The sequence below is a fragment of the Lagopus leucura genome, unplaced genomic scaffold (genome assembly GCF_019238085.1).
Source record: "Lagopus leucura isolate 7727_CA_CO unplaced genomic scaffold, USGS_WTPT01 Super-Scaffold_100001, whole genome shotgun sequence".
NCBI classification, from domain to species: domain Eukaryota; kingdom Metazoa; phylum Chordata; class Aves; order Galliformes; family Phasianidae; genus Lagopus; species Lagopus leucura.
In genome coordinates, this window is record NW_024962262.1 from 12,978,826 (window position 1) to 12,996,536 (window position 17,711).

At 40.6% G+C, this 17,711-nt stretch overlaps 1 protein-coding gene across 1 annotated transcript; it reads left to right on the forward strand.

The window, feature by feature from the left end:
• The first annotated feature begins 1,049 nt into the window (after positions 1-1,049).
• On the forward strand, positions 1,050-17,711 carry CPB2 (carboxypeptidase B2). The gene is made up of 11 exons (XM_042868142.1): positions 1,050-1,165; positions 4,503-4,578; positions 9,360-9,484; positions 9,620-9,728; positions 10,279-10,380; positions 10,939-11,043; positions 13,219-13,335; positions 14,301-14,391; positions 15,190-15,392; positions 17,242-17,326; positions 17,451-17,711. Exons 1-11 carry the CDS (start codon positions 1,095-1,097, stop codon positions 17,633-17,635), a joined length of 1,269 nt encoding a protein of 422 aa, XP_042724076.1. The 5' UTR covers positions 1,050-1,094; the 3' UTR covers positions 17,636-17,711.

Here is a 17,711-nt window from a genome sequence, read left to right on the forward strand (position 1 = left end):
CTGCTACAGATTTTGTTCTCTTTCTCCACACCTATAACTCATCTAGCCAAGAGCTAAAGACCATAATGCTTGAGACATAAATGAGCATCTCTCTTCTGCATAGGGCTGTCATGGGGGTGTTCTCTAATCAGTGCCATGCCTGCAACTGCGTGGAAAAAGAAGACTTTGACCATGTAACGAGCCTGCCATGTCCCTGTCAAGTTGGTTTACCATTTAAGCACAGAATGTATGTGGAGTTCATCCATTTTGGACATGTCAAACTCATGCAACTTTTTGGCATGTCCTGTCTGGACAAGTATGGATATAAATATGTGAGACAAATCTTGGAGCACACAAAATTGATGAGATGAACTGCTACTCCTCTTTGAAAAGCTAACTCACTGTGACATGTAGAAAGCACAAGCCAGGCTGGATGTCAGGATGTCACAGCAAAGGGCATATGGAGTAACACAAGCAACTTGAAATCCTTGGATGGATCAGATTTTAACTAAGGAGGTAGAGATCAGTTGTGGGAGATGTAGGGGAAGGTGCTTCATCCAGAGCTATGGGGATGGCTCTCGATAGCAAGAAATTACCACTTCATTTCTCTCTAGAAAACACCAGCAAAAAAATCTTTCCTGTTTAGGATTTTATCATTTGGACTTCACAACATCATTGCCTCTTCTCTCACCAGCTTCACGCTCAGCTGTGAGATGCTGTAGGAGTACTGAATGCAAAGCATGCTGCTAGAGCTCGATAAATATGACAGGAACACAAAAACATCGTGCTTGGTGCTCTTCCTTATGTCTGTGGCTTGTAGCCACAATGAAATGAAGCCACAGTGAAATAAAACAAAAGCTCAGATGACAAAGTGACTCATCAACACGAAAATGCCCAAAATGTACCTTATCCTTCCTGTGCAGGGTGACCTCAATATGAGCAGAGCTTGCCCAGGGAGTTCTGTCATATTGACTTAGCTACCAGGAGGTTGGGGTTGAGTGAGAGACAGCATTAAATTTTAACCACTCTTCAAATAACATTTTTGAAATCAATAATATGGGTCCAAAACCCTTGGCTTTCCAACAGAATTGGGTTTCATTGTAGATGCTGTGAAGATGATGATGTACTTGCTCTTTTTTACTCTATTTATCCGGATTCAAGAGAAGCATGCCTTCACACTTCCAAGGTAAATACCTGCTGTGGCTGCTGGGTTCTTGGTGTGTGATGAGTGGGACAGGGAAAATATTGAGGCACAGTAGTTCCAACTTGCATAAGAAAACATTTGGCAAACGCTGACATTTATTTATTGCTCATGTAATTGGATCTGTGGTTCAATTTAATATATAGATGGTGGAGGAAATGAAATTATTCCAAGTCTTCTTTGCATCCATAAATCCTATGTTTTTAATCATATTAAAACTATTCTTTCCAGTCTAAGTGCAAATCAATTCAGTTCATTCAGTGCTTTTGAATGCCAATAAAGGGCATTTGAAACTTAATGGGAAAAAATAATTTGTTTTGTTTGCCTTAAAACAAGGCCTTAAATGAATTACTTCTTGAGGTAGAAAGAGAAACCATTTCAGAAAGTGCTAACAATCTGTTTTCTTTCTAAAGCAGTTTTTATGACTGTTTCTCCAGTTATAAATCATTTTTGAATAACCATTTTGTATCTGTACAGTGTTTCAGAAGCAGCTTATTGGTTCCTATCAATAAACTTCCAAAATGCCCTGAAACCAAATAGTTTGTTAAGACATGAGAGCATATGTCAGAGATGAAGACAGCCAAAGTGCTTTTATTTTCTATACGGGCAGGTGGTTTAAAACCTGCAGTGTCTTAATAGGTAGAACCAAAAAGATAAGTGGTGATTTTAAACAAGCTGAACAACCTATAGGAGTTGTGATTAAACACAGCGTGCTCTCAGAACCTAAATGTTTACACAAATAAGAACTCATAGCCCTTCTGTGACTGTACCCCAAGTCAGTGTCTCTCTTGAGACTGTGCCTTAAAAACAGGACCATTTCTCTCTGTTTTGTGTTGCAATAATATTTTGTTGTGGATTGCTATGGAGGTGGAGAGGTTAAGATAAGAGATGAATTAAATAAACTTCTAGGTGAATTCAGTGGAGCAACACTGCTCTGTGGTGCTTGGAGGCTCATTTATTAAACATGTAAATAAAACACTGAATTCTGACCCATACAGAAGAGTATGGTACTTCCCACTAGAAAGCATGAAGCCCTCTTGCCTCCAGTTATGAAAATGGCTAAACTAGCAATATTTTAAAGTTGATATATTTTATCTGACTTTTTACTTTTACTTGACCGCCAGTGCTGGAGGAATTAATGGTCAGGAATTAAAGTTTATGGTGTGATTATTGAATCTGGATCTCCAAGAAAAGTACAGAATCACAGAAACACCAACATTGGAAAAAAACATCAAGATCATCCAGTCCAACCGTCCACCTATCAGTGCAGTATTTCCCCACTAAACCATGTCCCTTAGTACCACATCTAAATGTTTATTGAACACCTCCAGGGATGGCACCTCGACCAACTCCCTGAGCAGCACATTCCAGTGCCTGACCATTCTTTCAGAGATGAAATTTTTCCTAGCATCCAACCTGAATCTCCCTTGGAGCAACTTGTGGCCATTCCCTCTAGTCTTATTGCTAGTTATAAAGGAGAAGAGGCCCACCTCCACCTTGGCACAATCTCCCTTCAGGTAGTTGTAAAGAGCAATGAGGTCTCCCCTGAGCATCCTCTTCTCCAGACCAAACAATCCCAATTCCCTCAGCCACTCCCCATAAGGCTTGTGCTCCAGATCCCTCCAGTTCGTTGCTTTTCTCTGGATGCACTCCAGAGCCTCAATGTCTTTCTTATAGTGAGAGGCCCAAAACTGAACACAGTATTCAAGATGCAGCCTCACCAGTGCTGAGTACAGAGGCACAAGGCACAACAGAGGTGGTGTTTTGAAAATGCTGGGAGCTGTGAGCAGAGGCTGGCACAGTGGAGTCACTGGTACTAGAGCACATCAGTGAGAGGGAGGACAGGGAGAGTGGGAATTGTAACACAAAACCACATCCCTCTCCCTACCCTGAGAACAGTCCCTCCCAGTCAGAAGAAACGAATTTGCTTTTAAGATAACCCTAAACACAAAGTTTGGTGTGCACTTGTTTAATGAAATAGTTGAAGTGCCACCTCTGCCTATCTCTGATTGCCTTTGGATGCTCTGTCAAATGATGGCTGAGGCAGAAAAAAGGCTGGCATATTGTTGGTTCTGCATGAGAAACAGCAGTGATTGTGTGGAGCCCAGCTAAAAGTAGAGAAGATGAATCATCTGGTTGCCAGATGCTGTCAGGTCTTGGCTTGAAATCAGTCACAACAATGAGTTGTGACAATCGTGTTACGCAGCTTGAAAGTGCTTGCTTTGAGAGCTCTGTCTGCTTTTTTTTTCTTCAGCTAGGGCTTGTGTGTACATAGGGCTTCCTTTATGCACTGCTACCAGTTTCATAGAACTGAGAGGATGAGAGTCATCCAGCCCAAAAAAATGAAAATAAGGGCACAACGTTACCCTGAGTCTCCTCCTCCTGACCCTGTTCACCTGAATTATTTTGTTTTATTCACATCACAGTGCAATTTTGAACTACATGTCCTGCAGAGTGCTGAAGATCAGGGCTGGATTTATCATACAAATTGGCATTTTTCTTAAGGTAGCATTCAGATGACAGAGATCTCTTTAAAGAGATGAAGTACTTCTCCCCTCCCACTTGCAAAGTGTTTGCTTACATGTTGACTACTCTGGACTAGCAACGGGATGGAGAGATCTTCTCTGGTTCTGGCCAACCTGTGCACAAATTTCTCTTCTGCCAGCAATGGTGGGGTCAGGAATGGGGTAGAAGGGAAGAGCTACCTGTCTCTACTGTGTGTCTGGATCATACGTGTGAAGTAGAAGGGGGAATGTAAATTCCTAAGCAAAGAGCAAGGAGGTCAGTGGTACAGAGCACCTGAGACCATGGGTAACAGGCACAGGGAGAGAACTTAAATTAGGAAAACTGAACTGGAGTAGGAATCATGATGGCACTGCCCTCTTCACATCTACAAAATGTCATGTTGGACTTTTACACCCCAGCAGGGTGGCCCATGTCTCTGCTGAACAATGGTGAAGACTGAAGAACTGAGGACAGAAAGATCATCTTCCCAGTTCAGGCTGGTTTTACACCAGTGCTGCTGCACTCCAGTTTAGCAAGGGCTGTGAGCTCCAGTTCTGGTGCCAGCTTCTAGAAGCAATGCCAGAGTCTGCAGTAGGTGCTGGCTGCCAAAATCTTGCACTGGCCACTCAGCTCTTGCATATATACAACTGACTGGCAGAACTAGAGGCTGGAATGGGGCTCAGCACCTTCACTATTTACATTTCTTCAAGTTCATGGCATACAAGTCATGGAAGATGAGAAAGACCAAGTCTACGTCCCTAGCTTTGCTCTAGTTTCACGTGCTTGTACTTCACCTAAATACCTTTGTTTTCTTCAGAGATGAAGTTTTGTGGGCTTTTCCAAAAACAGACGAACAGGCTGAAGACCTTCAGAATTTACTGAACACCACCGAGGTGAGTGTTTCCCAGTGTCTGTCTGGTCTCTCTACCACAAAATGTACTGATTGCTTCATAATGTTATAGCAGGGTATTATATCAGCTCAGATTTCTGCAATTGATTTTGTGTACTAAGGCACTGCAAAACTGGTAAAGCAGCAACATAAAATAAGTAGAAAACATTTGCTCAGAGACCTCGGCACATTAGTTCAATCTTGACCTATGTGACTTGCACAGCTTTGAAGATAAATCTACAATATAAAGAGGTAGTTTTCTTTAAGCAGCATCTTATTCACATTATAAGTCTGTTAAGCAATACATTTTTATTATTTCAATCTTTCACTGAGTAAGAGTATTCAATTAAAATGAGCTATCTCTTCCTTTTCAAAAGCATTTCCCCAATCACATCCTCATAGTTTAAAGCCAACAGCCAACACCTTACAACAAAAGGTGCAATGTTTCCCTCAGCCAACATAATTTTAGGATGTGTCTCAGATGATTGAGAGTTTTTGACACTGGCCATATCCCGTCTTTTCCTGTTTTTCCTATTTCTTATTCATTCTATGTCCACCCCAGTGACTACCAGTCCTCTGCTGTCCCTTCTAGCATCCTACCCTTCAGTTCACACAAACCTTCATACCACTTTGCTCTTTTCCACCTCCACAGGTCAACTCACATATTCATCCCCTTTGTTATAACAAAATAGATCTCCCCTCCTCCATCTTTTCCTCAATTCTGTCATTCTTCACTTTCTTCTGTACAAGAGCTTCAAGAAGCCAAGAGGAGAGAGGGAAAGGGAAAGATAAAAGGGAAAGGAAAAAGCTAAAGGAGAGGGAAAGGGAAAGGGAAAGGGAAACATAGTCACAAAACATGGTCCTCATGGAGGATTTCAGCCATCCTGATATCTTTAGGAGGGACAACACAACAGAGCATCAGCAGTCAAAGAGGTTCTTGAAATATGTTGACGATACTTTCCTCTTCCACATGGTGCAGGAACCCATGAGAAAAGGTGCTATGCTGGACTTCGTCCTCACCCAGCTGAAGGGCAGCCTTGGCTGCAGTGACCACAAAATGGAGTTAAAGATCCTTAGGGTGTCAAAGAGGGCGCTCAGCAAGCTTTCTACTCTGAACTTCAGGAGAGCAGACTCCAAACTCTTTCGGGAATTGCTTGGCAGGGTGACATGGGATAAAGCCCTGGAAGGAAGAGGGGGCCAAGAAAGTTGGTCCAGTATTCAAGGACTATCTCCTCCAAGATCAGAAGCAGTGCATCCCAAGAAAGAAGAAGGTCAAGAATGCCAGGAGGCCTCTGTGGATCAACAAGGAGCTCCTGGACTTACCTTGTCACAAAAAGAAAACTGACAGGGAGTGGAGGCAGGAATGGGTTACCTGGAAGGACTACAAAGAAGTTGTCTAAGCAGCCAGGGATCAGGTTAGGAAAACCTAAACCCAGACAGTATTAAATTTAGACATGAACATGAAGGGGAACAAGCAGAAATTCTACAGGTTTATCAGTGATAAAAGGAAGGCCAGGGAAGATGCAGGCCCTCTCTGGAAGAAAACGAGAGACATGGTTGCAAAGGATATGGGGAAAGCTGAGGTACTCAATGACTTCTTTGCCAAAGTTTTCACCAGCAAGGGCTCTAGCCACACCACCCAACTTGCAGGAAACAAAGATAAGAACTGGGAGAAGAAAGATCTGCCTACTGTACATGAAGATCAAGTTCAACACCATCTAAAGAACCTGAAGGTGCAAAAATCCATAGGACCCAATGAGATCCATCCACACGTTGTAAGGGAACTGGCAGATGAAGTTGCCAAGCTGCTATTCATCATATTTGAAAGGTCATGGAAGTCTGGTAAAACTCCCACTGACTAGAAAAGGGGAAACATAACCCTCAATTTCAAGAATGGAAAAAAAGAAGATCCATGAAACTACAGGCCAGTCAGTTTCATCTCTATGCCTTGCAAGATCATGGAGCAGATCCTCCTGAAGGCCCTACTAAGTCACAAAGAAAATAAATATGAGATGATTGGTGGTAACCAACATGGCTTCACCAAGGGCAAGCTATGCCTGATAAACTTGGTGGCCCATAATGATGGAGTTCCAGCATCAGTGGATAAAGGAAGAACAACTGACATAATGTAGCTGGACTTGTGCAAAGCATTTGACATTGTCCCGCATGACATCCTAGTTGGCAAATTGGATAAAAATGGATTTGATGGATGGACAACTGACTGGATAAGGAACTGGCTGGATGGTCTCGGAGAGTTGTGGTCAGCTGTTCATTCCCCAGTGGAGATTAGTGACAAGTGGCATTCCTCAGGGATTGGTATTGAGACCAGTGCTATTTAACATCTTTGTAGGTGATATGGACAGAGGGATCAAGTGCAAGTTTGCAGATGACACCAAGCTGAGTGGTTGACATGCTAGAGGAAAGGGATGCCATCCAGAGGGACCTGGACAGGCTTGAGAGGTGGGCCCATGTCAACCTCATGAACTACAACAAGACCAGTGCAAGGTTCTGCACCTGGATCAGGGCAATCCCAAGCACAAATAAAGATAGGCGGAGAATGGCTTGAGAGTAGCCTGGAGGAAAAGGATTTGGGAGTATCAATTGATTGAAAAGCTGGACGTGATCTGGCAATGTGTGCTTGCAGGTCAGAAGGCCAATACTAAGCATGACCAGCAGGGCAAGTGAGGTGACTGTCTCCCTCTACTCTGTTCTTGTGAGACCCCACCTGTAGTACTGAGTCCAGTTCTGGGGCCCATTGAACTGTTGGAGTGGGTACAGAGGAGGGCCATGAAGATGATCAGAGGGGTGGAGCATCACTCCTACAGGCACAGGCTGAGAGATGGTGCTCTTCAGCCTGGTAAAGACTCTGAGGAGACCCTATAGCAGCCTTCCAGTACCTGATGGGGGAATACAGAAAAGCTGAGGAAGGACTTTTTATCAGGGCATGTAGTGACAGGACAAGGGGAAATGGCTTTAAACTGGAAGAGGGTAGATTTCGATTAGATATTAGGAAGAAATTCTTTACTGTGAGGATGGTGAGACACTGGAACAGGTTGCCCAGAGAGGTTGCGGAGGCATTCAAGGCCAGGATGGATGGAGCTTTGCCTGGTCTAGTGGGAGGTGTCCCTACAGCAGAGAGTTGGAACTACGTGATCTTAAACGTCCCTTCCAATCCAAACCATTCTATGATCCTATGAAAAAGAAAGCGAGAATGAAAGGAAAAGGAAAAGCGAAAAAGAGAAAAGAGAAAAAGAAAATGTAGTAGGGAAATGGAGTGGGAGAAGGAAGATACAAACAGTACCTCCCAACAAATCAAAATGATTACAGTATGGGAAAAAAAAAAAAAAGCAACTGAAAATGAAAATGATCATCTTACACAAAGAATCATACAGCTCACAGGCTGCATGTAGCTTTCATCAGATGACCCAGATGCAGGAACACTTGAACGGAGTCTTTGGTAGCTGCCCTGGGGGAAGTATTGACCTTTGCTGATGACGGTTAAAGAAACTAATTATCATATGCATTATGTAAACTTTCCCATAACCCTCATTCATTGCTCCTCTGTTACCTCAGCTATGTCAGTCTTAAGTTCCTTAGTTATCCTCATTCTCAGTTCAAAGAATTATCAGTAAGAAACTGAATCTGAACTGGTATACTTGAACATGAATGTCATGACAGTCCAGGCCACGGGGAAATTGGTGCTTGTGAGCTAAGCATCACTCTTGCTTCTTGGATGCTTTCTCCAAGCAATGCTGAGCTATATGATGCTGCCACTACCCTGCCAGTAATGTCTGAGATGTCTCTGGAGTTGGTGACATGCATATTTCATGCAGCAGTCATATACCTGGGGCACAACTGTTAAACAATTTATTGCTCCAAAATCTTGATTGAAAACATGGAAGAGTTTTCTATATGCATTTGCAGATAGGTTCTGTCTGAGAAATGAGTGAGGTGAACAGCTGACAGCTGACATAGGCCTGGAAACATAGTGCCCTAAGTGGAACATAATATTATTGGTGCAATTGAAAGGAATAAAACGAACCCTGCTGTCTAGTGACTCCGGGCTGCATCTCTTTAAAAACATGTCCAAGAATGATGGTGATCTTTTTCACACTGCAAATTCACACTGTAAATTCATGCATAACTTTCTGTTTGCTGTCACTCCTAGATCTTTTGCTATTACTTCTTCTAAAGTTTCATTCCCTTATTTAATATGTTGGCTTCTGATTTTATTATTGTATAAGATTTCATTTTGCCAAGAAGATTCTCATTTTCTTATTTTCTTCCAGTTTCTAATCTCTGTATTGCTGCTTCATCTTGACTTATACTCAAACCGCTTCTGGCATTTATTTCCTCCCTGATCAAAGTAATCAGTGAACACAATAACTACAAAGACTGGTCTGATCTTCATTAATTCTCCAAATACCCTCAGGGAAAATAACTCTCAGCAGACTTGAAAATGTGTAACATACTAATGGGCTAAACATATCTATTATCCTAGAAATGCTATCTCAGTAAAGGTTATATTCCTGTCTTTGTTCTTGATTTACGAATTTATGTGCACAAGTCATTATAAAAATTCCTTAAATACACACATTTCATTTCCAGCAGTAACAGAACGCTATAACACAACACACATTAAACTGCTTTTTGTAAGCGGTCTCTTAAATTGAAAACATATGCTTCAATTATTTTCAAAATACTTACTAAATGTTAGTATTCTTTTCCTTTGTTTAAAAAAAAAAAGAAAGAAAGAAAGATAAAATGTTCCTGGAAACTTTGCAGGTCATTCTCTGGCAACCTGTTGTGGTTGAAAACATCCAGAAGGACCAAGAAGTCCATTTCTATGTCAATGCATCCAGTACAAACAGAATAAAAGCTGGTTTAAGGCAACTGACCATCCCACACAAGTATGTAATTATTTCTTGCCAATAATGTTTCAATGCACTTGTTTAGAAACACTGTTGGGTTTTGTTGTTGTTCTTGTTGTTTTTATCAGGAAGTTGTGCTTTCTCTTTGCTCTTTTTTTTTTTTTTTTTCCCCAGAGTTTTGATGGGAGATGTTCAAGGACTTATTGAAAAACAGACACTCAATGACACAGTCAACCCACGCAGTTCTTCATCATATTATGAAAACTACCATTCCATGACAGAAGTAAGATACTGTCGTTGTGTAATCCCTGTAGATTCATTTAGGGGGTGCAATTTGTCTCATGGTTAAGACAGAAGACAGGGAAAGGAATCATCAACAGGTAAATAATGATCATTGCATTGCTCAGCCACTGAGAACTGTAATTATTGTGATGCCTACATAAAGAAGGAACAAAGCACCAGACAAAATCTATTATACATGCATTACCTCAAACACCACTCAAATGCAGCCTACTCAGAAGCAAAATGCAGCAGCAAAGTACCACATACTTAAACATTTGAAACATGAACTGAATAATATTTTAACCAAATAAAACTGAAGAGGAGTGTTAGGGCTATGCTTAGACTGTGCTGTGATCATATCTCACTGTTAGTTTCAGGAGTGGTCAGTTGGCAAGAGGTCAGTGGTCTGAACTGCTAGCTTCTCTTTCCAATCAGCTGAAGAGGCAGGATTTGGGGAGGAAGAATGAATTCAGGTCAAGTCAACTTTCAGGAATGAAGGAAAACAACATGGAAAAGATCCATTTACTGCTTGTTCCACCTCATCTTTGCAGATCTATAATTGGATGGAAGAAACTGTGAGACTCCATTCTGACCTACTTGAGAAAATTCATATTGGATCGTCATATGAAAAACGACCACTTTACGTCTTGAAGGTACAGTTCTGTCCTACTGAGAAATCTTACCAGGTACTAATGTAAGAAAGTGATGGGTTTTGGCCATAACATTTTCTTAAACCTATACTTAAATGCACATTTCAACAATGTGTAAATGTTTGCCTTAGAAGTCTGCTAGGTTCTTCAGATAAGGTGCCATTATGCTAGACAAAGGCATTTGGACATGTGAGGTCACAAAGAAGATACCACGTCTAGGCCATCATCCAAAGGCATGAAATATTGGCATAGTGGATTATCGTCCTATGTGACTACAAAACCAAAATGATCTATTGCTCTGCCTAGCTGATGATCTGATCTCCTGGCATGAGGGCCTGGTGCTGTTTTGTGTCTACATCAGAAGCTTGCTGTAGACAACCTGAATATGGCCCTCTGCCCATATGTGAACATACATGAGAGCAGTATCCTGGTCCAGGAGCAATTTAAGCACTACCTATAAGACAGAAGCTTCTTTTTCCATCTTGGCTACCCTTTTCACTTCTACTTCTATGTGCTTCATTATACAATAGAAACATTTTAATACAATTTCTCTTTTGTCAGCTTTCTAAAAGGCAGGAGAACCCCAAAAGTGCTATATGGATTGACTGTGGCATCCATGCTAGAGAATGGATTTCTCCTGCTTTCTGCCTGTGGTTCATAGGCCATGTGAGTAGACTTTATACCTGGTTACCCTTTTCAGAGCAAAGAAAAAAAAGTTTATGCCAATCACCTTCTCTTTCTGTTTGCGCTTTAAGTTCTGTAACATCTTAATCCATTTACTTTCACAGCACCAATATCGATTTCATGCCTAAGATACACATGTATCAGTGAACGTGTTTGTATATGTATGTGGTTTAGCATTAAATGTGGAGGTTGTTGGCCCTGCATGTGGCAGGGGGGTTGGAGATTCATGATCCTTGAGGTCCCTTCCAACCCTGGCTATTCTGTGATTCTGTGATGTGTATATCAGTAGATGGAGGTATGTATGCGTGAGGGAAAGACATACGGATCAAATGCAAAACAGTTCAGATAGATTCTAAGGTATGACTGTTGAAATATGTGGACCAAATTCAACAGATTTTTACAGCTGTGAAATGGTCAGGGATGGAGTAGGCCTTTTCTATATGCACACAGGTTTCTTCTGGATTTGCTTCATTCAGAGAAAGAGGCCACACAAACCACCTTCTTCTGAAGGAACACTGTTATTTCAGAATATGAACAACAACCCTTAGTCACATGCATAGCACAAATTCATGATGGGATGACACTACACTGTGGGCTTAGCAAGACCAGCCCTCACTTGCAGAGCCCAACCAACAGTCACATCTAATCTTTGGTATCTTTAATATCTACACTGCTCGGGACACTGAACAAATGTATGCCAAAAGACACCAGATCCATGGTTTGCACTTCGGATCTTAATTTTTGAATTTGAGGCATCTCAACTTGTGATGCTGAATTGATGGCCCATTTCTTTGTATGGTCTGAGAAAAAGTCTTCTAAACCCTTCTGTCCAAGACAAAGTTGCTCAGGTTGCTCACTTAATGTTCTGAAACATTATTTGTTGTTATTTTTTATAAAAGCAAAGTTCACAATCAATATAGATTAAATGAGATTGAGATTTCATCATCACCAGTAGTCAGAGTAACAGCAAAGATGAGTCCTTAAAATACAAATTATGGTTTGTCCATGATGGAATTAAATCATGATAATGATAATAATAGGAAGAAATGTGCTTATTTCTGCTCTTAGTCACAACAGTAAAACCTCAATGACAACAACATTTTAAAGGAGATTGCAGGAGTTAGGGATGGGCATAGCTGAATGTACCTCGTGACCCGCTCATAATCCCAGCCTTCAAGGTTGCCTTAGAGAGAAACGTGTCTGCCCTTTCCACGCTGCTCCAAATAATTACCAGCTGTGCTGCCAGTTTGCCGGTCACACGGCCCTGCAGCATTATTCAGAATTAACAAGTTGGACATTTAGCTTCTCCATCCCCTTGATCTGATCAACATGTTTTAAATTCAAATTTTATTTCTACATCACTGCATGAAGTATCATTTTAAAACTTGACAGTAATACACATCTGCACACACATTAAAATCAGTAGTTCTCTATTTGCAAATACTAGTTCTCTACTGCAAATAATAGACATTCTTTATAATGTTTCCATTCTTTATCGTTTAATTTTGTTGTTAGACTGTAGAAAGACTGACATTTCTCATTTGAGTCACAGGAAGTCCATTGCCTGAGGAAAATAGGGAAGGCTTTAAAATGAAAGCATGTGCTTTAAGTAAGGTGTAAAGAAATATAAATAAATACATATGATAAAGATTTAATCTATTCCAATAGTTAAAAAAACCTCACTTATCCAGATTAAAATTTATGGCTGGGAGGTGGACAACCAACCAGGTTAAGGTATTACCAAAGCAAAGCCTTCAAAATAGTCTGGAAAGAAAAACTAGCAATGTAGCTTGCTCCCTGCACACAAGTGTGTCGAACTCATAATGAAGCCAGTGGAAATAATGTTATGTATAGCAGCCACTTGAAATGCTTTTTGTTATTTTTCTTCTTGCTTTATTTTTTTTTTTTTGTTACCTTTGTGGTATTTTGAGAGGGAAGGAGTGTTCCTATCATTTATACAAGCAGCGAATGCTCAAACCTTCCTACTAATAGGCTTCAACTCTATCTCATCACCACCTGTAAACAATAAAAGACTACAGTGTAAATGACTGGTGTGATAATTGCTGTTATTTTACACAGGCCTTCAGGTGCCTTCCTAGGAAGGTAAAAAAGCCACCATTATGACTGGTTTTAATAAGATCTTTCTCTGTTTTATAGACCATCCATTTGCGCGAGAGAGATCGGGTCATGACAACACTTCTGGAGCACTTTGATTTCTACGTCATGCCCGTGATGAATGTGGATGGCTATGAGTACACCTGGAGCAAACCCTCTGTATGTAAAGATTTTCTGACTGACTGCATCACACTGACACGCTGTTTATAGGAACTATCACCGTGTGTTTAGGGCACAATTTCCATCCTTGAATTACATGCCCCGAATTCTTCATCTGTGCTTGGAATTTCTGCATCTCTGCCCTTTTTAAACCACAACAAATCTTGAAACTAAGTGACGTGTGAATCATAGTACCTTTGCATCTTCCAAGCTGCTGGAAATGCATCTGGAAACAAACGAATTTTATCTTGGGATTTTAAAGCTTCCAGATGTCAGGCAATGCCTTTGCAAAGCTGCTAATCCAGCACAAGCTGAATAGCATGCTGCAGCAGAGACCATAGCCAGTACTTCTCTCCTTTCTCCTGTGCAATAGTTCATTTCTTGGAGAGCTTTTTTGTTTCAGATGCAATAGGGTACAACAGAAATCTTCAGTCCAGTATTCTATTTATTGGTTAGAAACACTAAGTCATTGAGATTTGTCATTGTTTTTTTATTTTTTAGATTCCACACAAACAAATTTTTTTAAAAAAATGTTATGTCACTCTTTTGATCTTCAATATAATTTGCCATCTGTTTGGATAGCTCCACATACACATGTTAACAGATGCACACCAAATTTCCAAAATTACACATGCTGCTACCACTGTACAGAAAGATTGGACTTGGGCTTGTAAACTCATACCTGGCTAAACACTGTGACTTCTCCCCTTCCCCTACAGTCTCAATCCATTGAAATCAGGGCAGACGTGACTAATTCTCATCTTACGTGACACCACCTTTTATCATAAGGCCTTACTGGCAACCAGACTGTGGTTTTATAATCTTCCTCGGTCTCTCATCCCTTCATTGCCACGTGGCCGCTGCAGAGATACAGTGGGAAGTCATCACTCTTAGCTAAGTGAGATGCTGCCCCCATTTTTGCCAGCTGTTTTCCCTGAATGTGATTTATTTGTCTCTTAACACAGAATCGACTGTGGAGAAAGAGCCGCTCATCGCACAGTAGCAGTGGCTGCATTGGTACTGACATGAACAGGAATTTTGATGCACACTGGTGTGGTATGAGCTCATCTCCTTTCTGTTGTGCCTCAGTTTTAGCCTACAAATTTTGTAATTTTGAAGAAGTTTTCACAAAAACACAAATACACCTAAATAACATTTACAAACTGATGAACAGTTCCTTTCACAGAATCATAGAGTATAAGGCTGGAAGAGACCACTAAAATCATCTAGTCCAACCATCAACCCATCAGCTTGGTAGTTTTCATATCACAACACAAGCAGTGCAGGCTATGGTGGGAAAGGAGGACAGAGGGAAGAGGTGGTTCTCACTATGTCACTCAAAGCTTATTTACTGAACCACCTGCATTATATAAAATGGGTCACCTCAGTCCTTCAGCAACCCTTGACTAACCAAGATTTCTTGGCTCTCAGCATTTGTCGTCAAAACTATATCATTATACTTAACAACAAGGACTTGGTAGGTTTTTAATATTCTGCAGAACAGCTTATCTTAAAACGTTATTAAATGGCTGTTTACAAGGGTGGGTAGTGATAGGACAAGGGGGAATGGTTTCAAACTGAGACAGGGGAGGTTTAGGTTAGATATTAGGAGGAAGTTTTTCACACAGAGGGTGGTGATGCACTGGAACAGGTTGCCCAAGGAGGCTGTGGATGCCCCATCCCTGGAGGCATTCAAGGCCAGGCTGGATGTGGCTCTGGGCAGCCTGGTCTGGTGGTTGGAGATCCTGCACATAGCAGGGGGTTGAAACTGGATGAGCATTGTGGTCCTTTTCAACCCAGGCTGTTCTATGAACTATGAACTTTTTATTTAGCCTGCACGCTCTTTTGTTACAGGTAAAGGAGCATCTCCCAATGAGTGCTATGAGACATACTGTGGACCCTATCCAGAATCCGAACCTGAAGTGAAAGCTGTGGCTCGCTTTATCAGAGATCACAAAGATATCATTAAAGCATACATAACAATGCACTCTTACTCCCAGATGGTACTGTTTCCATATTCTTACACAATGGATAAAAGCAAAGACCACGATGAGCTGGTAAATCCCCCTTCCTGAAGTTTCAGATTTATTTCAGAACTTCTCACCCTGTTTGGTTAGGACTGTCATGAGGAAATCACAATGTTATGAAGATTGAGAATTAGGAAATGAGCATTTTTCTGCCATTCTTAAGAACTTACAGGGTTTCTGGGCTGGTCTATCACTGAGCAAGCCAGCCAGCTACTTTCGAAGACTGGAAAAATTAAAATACTTATTCCATATTGTTAGCATATCATCAATCTCTGGTACTTTGAAGCTGATGAAAAGAAAAAAAAAGAACAGAGTGACAGGTTCTGAACTCCTTGAAAGGACAGTTTTGTAAATTTGTGATTAAATTACATGGTTTGCATGTATGTAATCACATATGACTATGCTGTATGAAAGCACTTGGGCATGTAATTCTGAAAAATACACTTCACACTCCTATGCAATGAGGTGATCTGGTGAATACTCACTACTTTTATTAAAGGCTGTTAGCTAGAGTTATTTATTTAAAATGGTTTTAAAGGTAGGCCAGAGACCTTGTCCTGCATAGACAGAATTTTAAATTCCTGAGCCACCAAACCACATGGTAAGGATTCTCCTAAAAGACAGCGAGAGCCAGCAAAAAAAAAAAAAAGAGGAGCCAGCACTTTTCCTCATTGAGCAGAAAACTTCAGGTTTCCTGGATCTGGAAAGGATACCCAGGCTAAAATGAAATTAAACAGAATAATTAAGACATAGATATAGATAGACAGCTTAGAAATATTCTTTTATCTAACGACATCAAGTCCCCTAGAGAAAAGAATTCCTCCTCTCACACTTCTTAGGTTTCTTGCAGTGGTCCAAGGCTCCAAGTGCTGAGGCAACATGCAATTTTATTTGAAACAAGGGCTCCTGTATAGCACTAAAAATGGACCAGAAATGGTGTAAAGGGGACCAGAAATCAGATTTTCAGGCTTTGGGGTTTGTCATATGGCAAGAAAGCACATGCCTAAGGTACACGTTATTTCATATATTCCACAAGCCCTTACACAGGGACAGAGAGTAAGAGGCTATAGAGATACAGGACTGACATTTGCACACACTGGTGGTGATCCAATTACTATTGTCATTTTTAACCATATGCATCACCCGTGACACTTAACATATATATAACTTTTTAAGCTTCATGTTCCATGGATAAGAGGACTGTAAAAAGCACACAGTAAATGCAATGGAAACATCCCATTTTGACAAAGGCCCAGACAGTCCAACGTTGTGTTTCCATTGACTACTGCCAAGTGTATTCAGGAGGAAGGAAAAAAATCCAGCAATGTAAATACAGACTAAGAACAAACTATTCCCAAACAACACATATTCTTACTGTCTGTTAAGTTGCTGTCTTGTTACTGTTTAATTTACTGAAACAAACTGTTTCATACGCCTACATTAAAAAATGCATTGTGACTGTAAAGCAGAAAGAGATGCACTAATTCTGGGCAGTAGTCCTCTATGTGGCTTATGTGCAGGACTTTGTCAATGCAGTCATTTGTTGCTGTTCTTGTCAACACTAAATGAATCAACAGTGACTTAAATACCACGGTGGAAAAGGAAAAATATGATACAAGTGGGAATAAATATTCTGGCAATTATTTGCTGCCAAAAGTGGGTGGCAAGGTCCCAGGTATGCTTTTATCTACAGTAGGAATGTAATTTGAGCATGGGCTTATGCTGAAAATTTTTACGACATTCTATGGATTCTCTGGAGACTTTTATATGCATATTTAAGTAATATGAGATTCACAGCATGGCGTAAATAAATCCTAACTGAACACATATTATCTATTACCACAAGGCTAGAAAGCTAATAATGCTTTGTTGATTTCAGGAAAGTCTGGCAAAGAAAGCAGCGAATGCTATAAGGAGAACAACAAAGAAAATTTATAAACTCGGTCCTGGTGCCCAAACAATTTGTAAGTATTATTTTTTATTACAACAATAAGCATGATAGCATATGCTCATTAGCAACAGGAAACAGCTTCTGAACAGAAAGTTCTGTTTTCAGGTAACTTATCTCCTTTTCCTTTCATTATACAGATTTAGCTCCTGGAGGTTCAGATGACTGGGCTTATGATCTTGGCATTAAATATTCTTTTACCATTGAGCTTCGGGACACAGGAACTTATGGATTTTTGCTTCCTTCTGCGCAAATTAGGCCAACTTGCATAGAAGCACTTTCTGCTGTCAAAGAGATTGCTCAGCATGTTCTTAAAAATTTGTAACACTAAATATAATTTATTCCAGCATGACTATATTTAGCTAGCTCAAATAATACTTACAAAAATTGCTGCTTCACTA

What these genes read in the sequence shown, in the direction of transcription:
- CPB2 (XM_042868142.1), top strand. Translation starts at nt 1,095, where the DNA reads ATGATGATGTACTTGCTCTTTTTTACTCTATTTATCCGGATTCAAGAG. An exon ending in CATGCCTTCACACTTCCAAG is followed by an intron (nt 1,166 to 4,502) that starts GTAAATACCTGC and finishes TGTTTTCTTCAG; the next exon opens with AGATGAAGTTTTGTGGGCTT. An exon ending in ATTTACTGAACACCACCGAG is followed by an intron (nt 4,579 to 9,359) that starts GTGAGTGTTTCC and finishes GAAACTTTGCAG; the next exon opens with GTCATTCTCTGGCAACCTGT.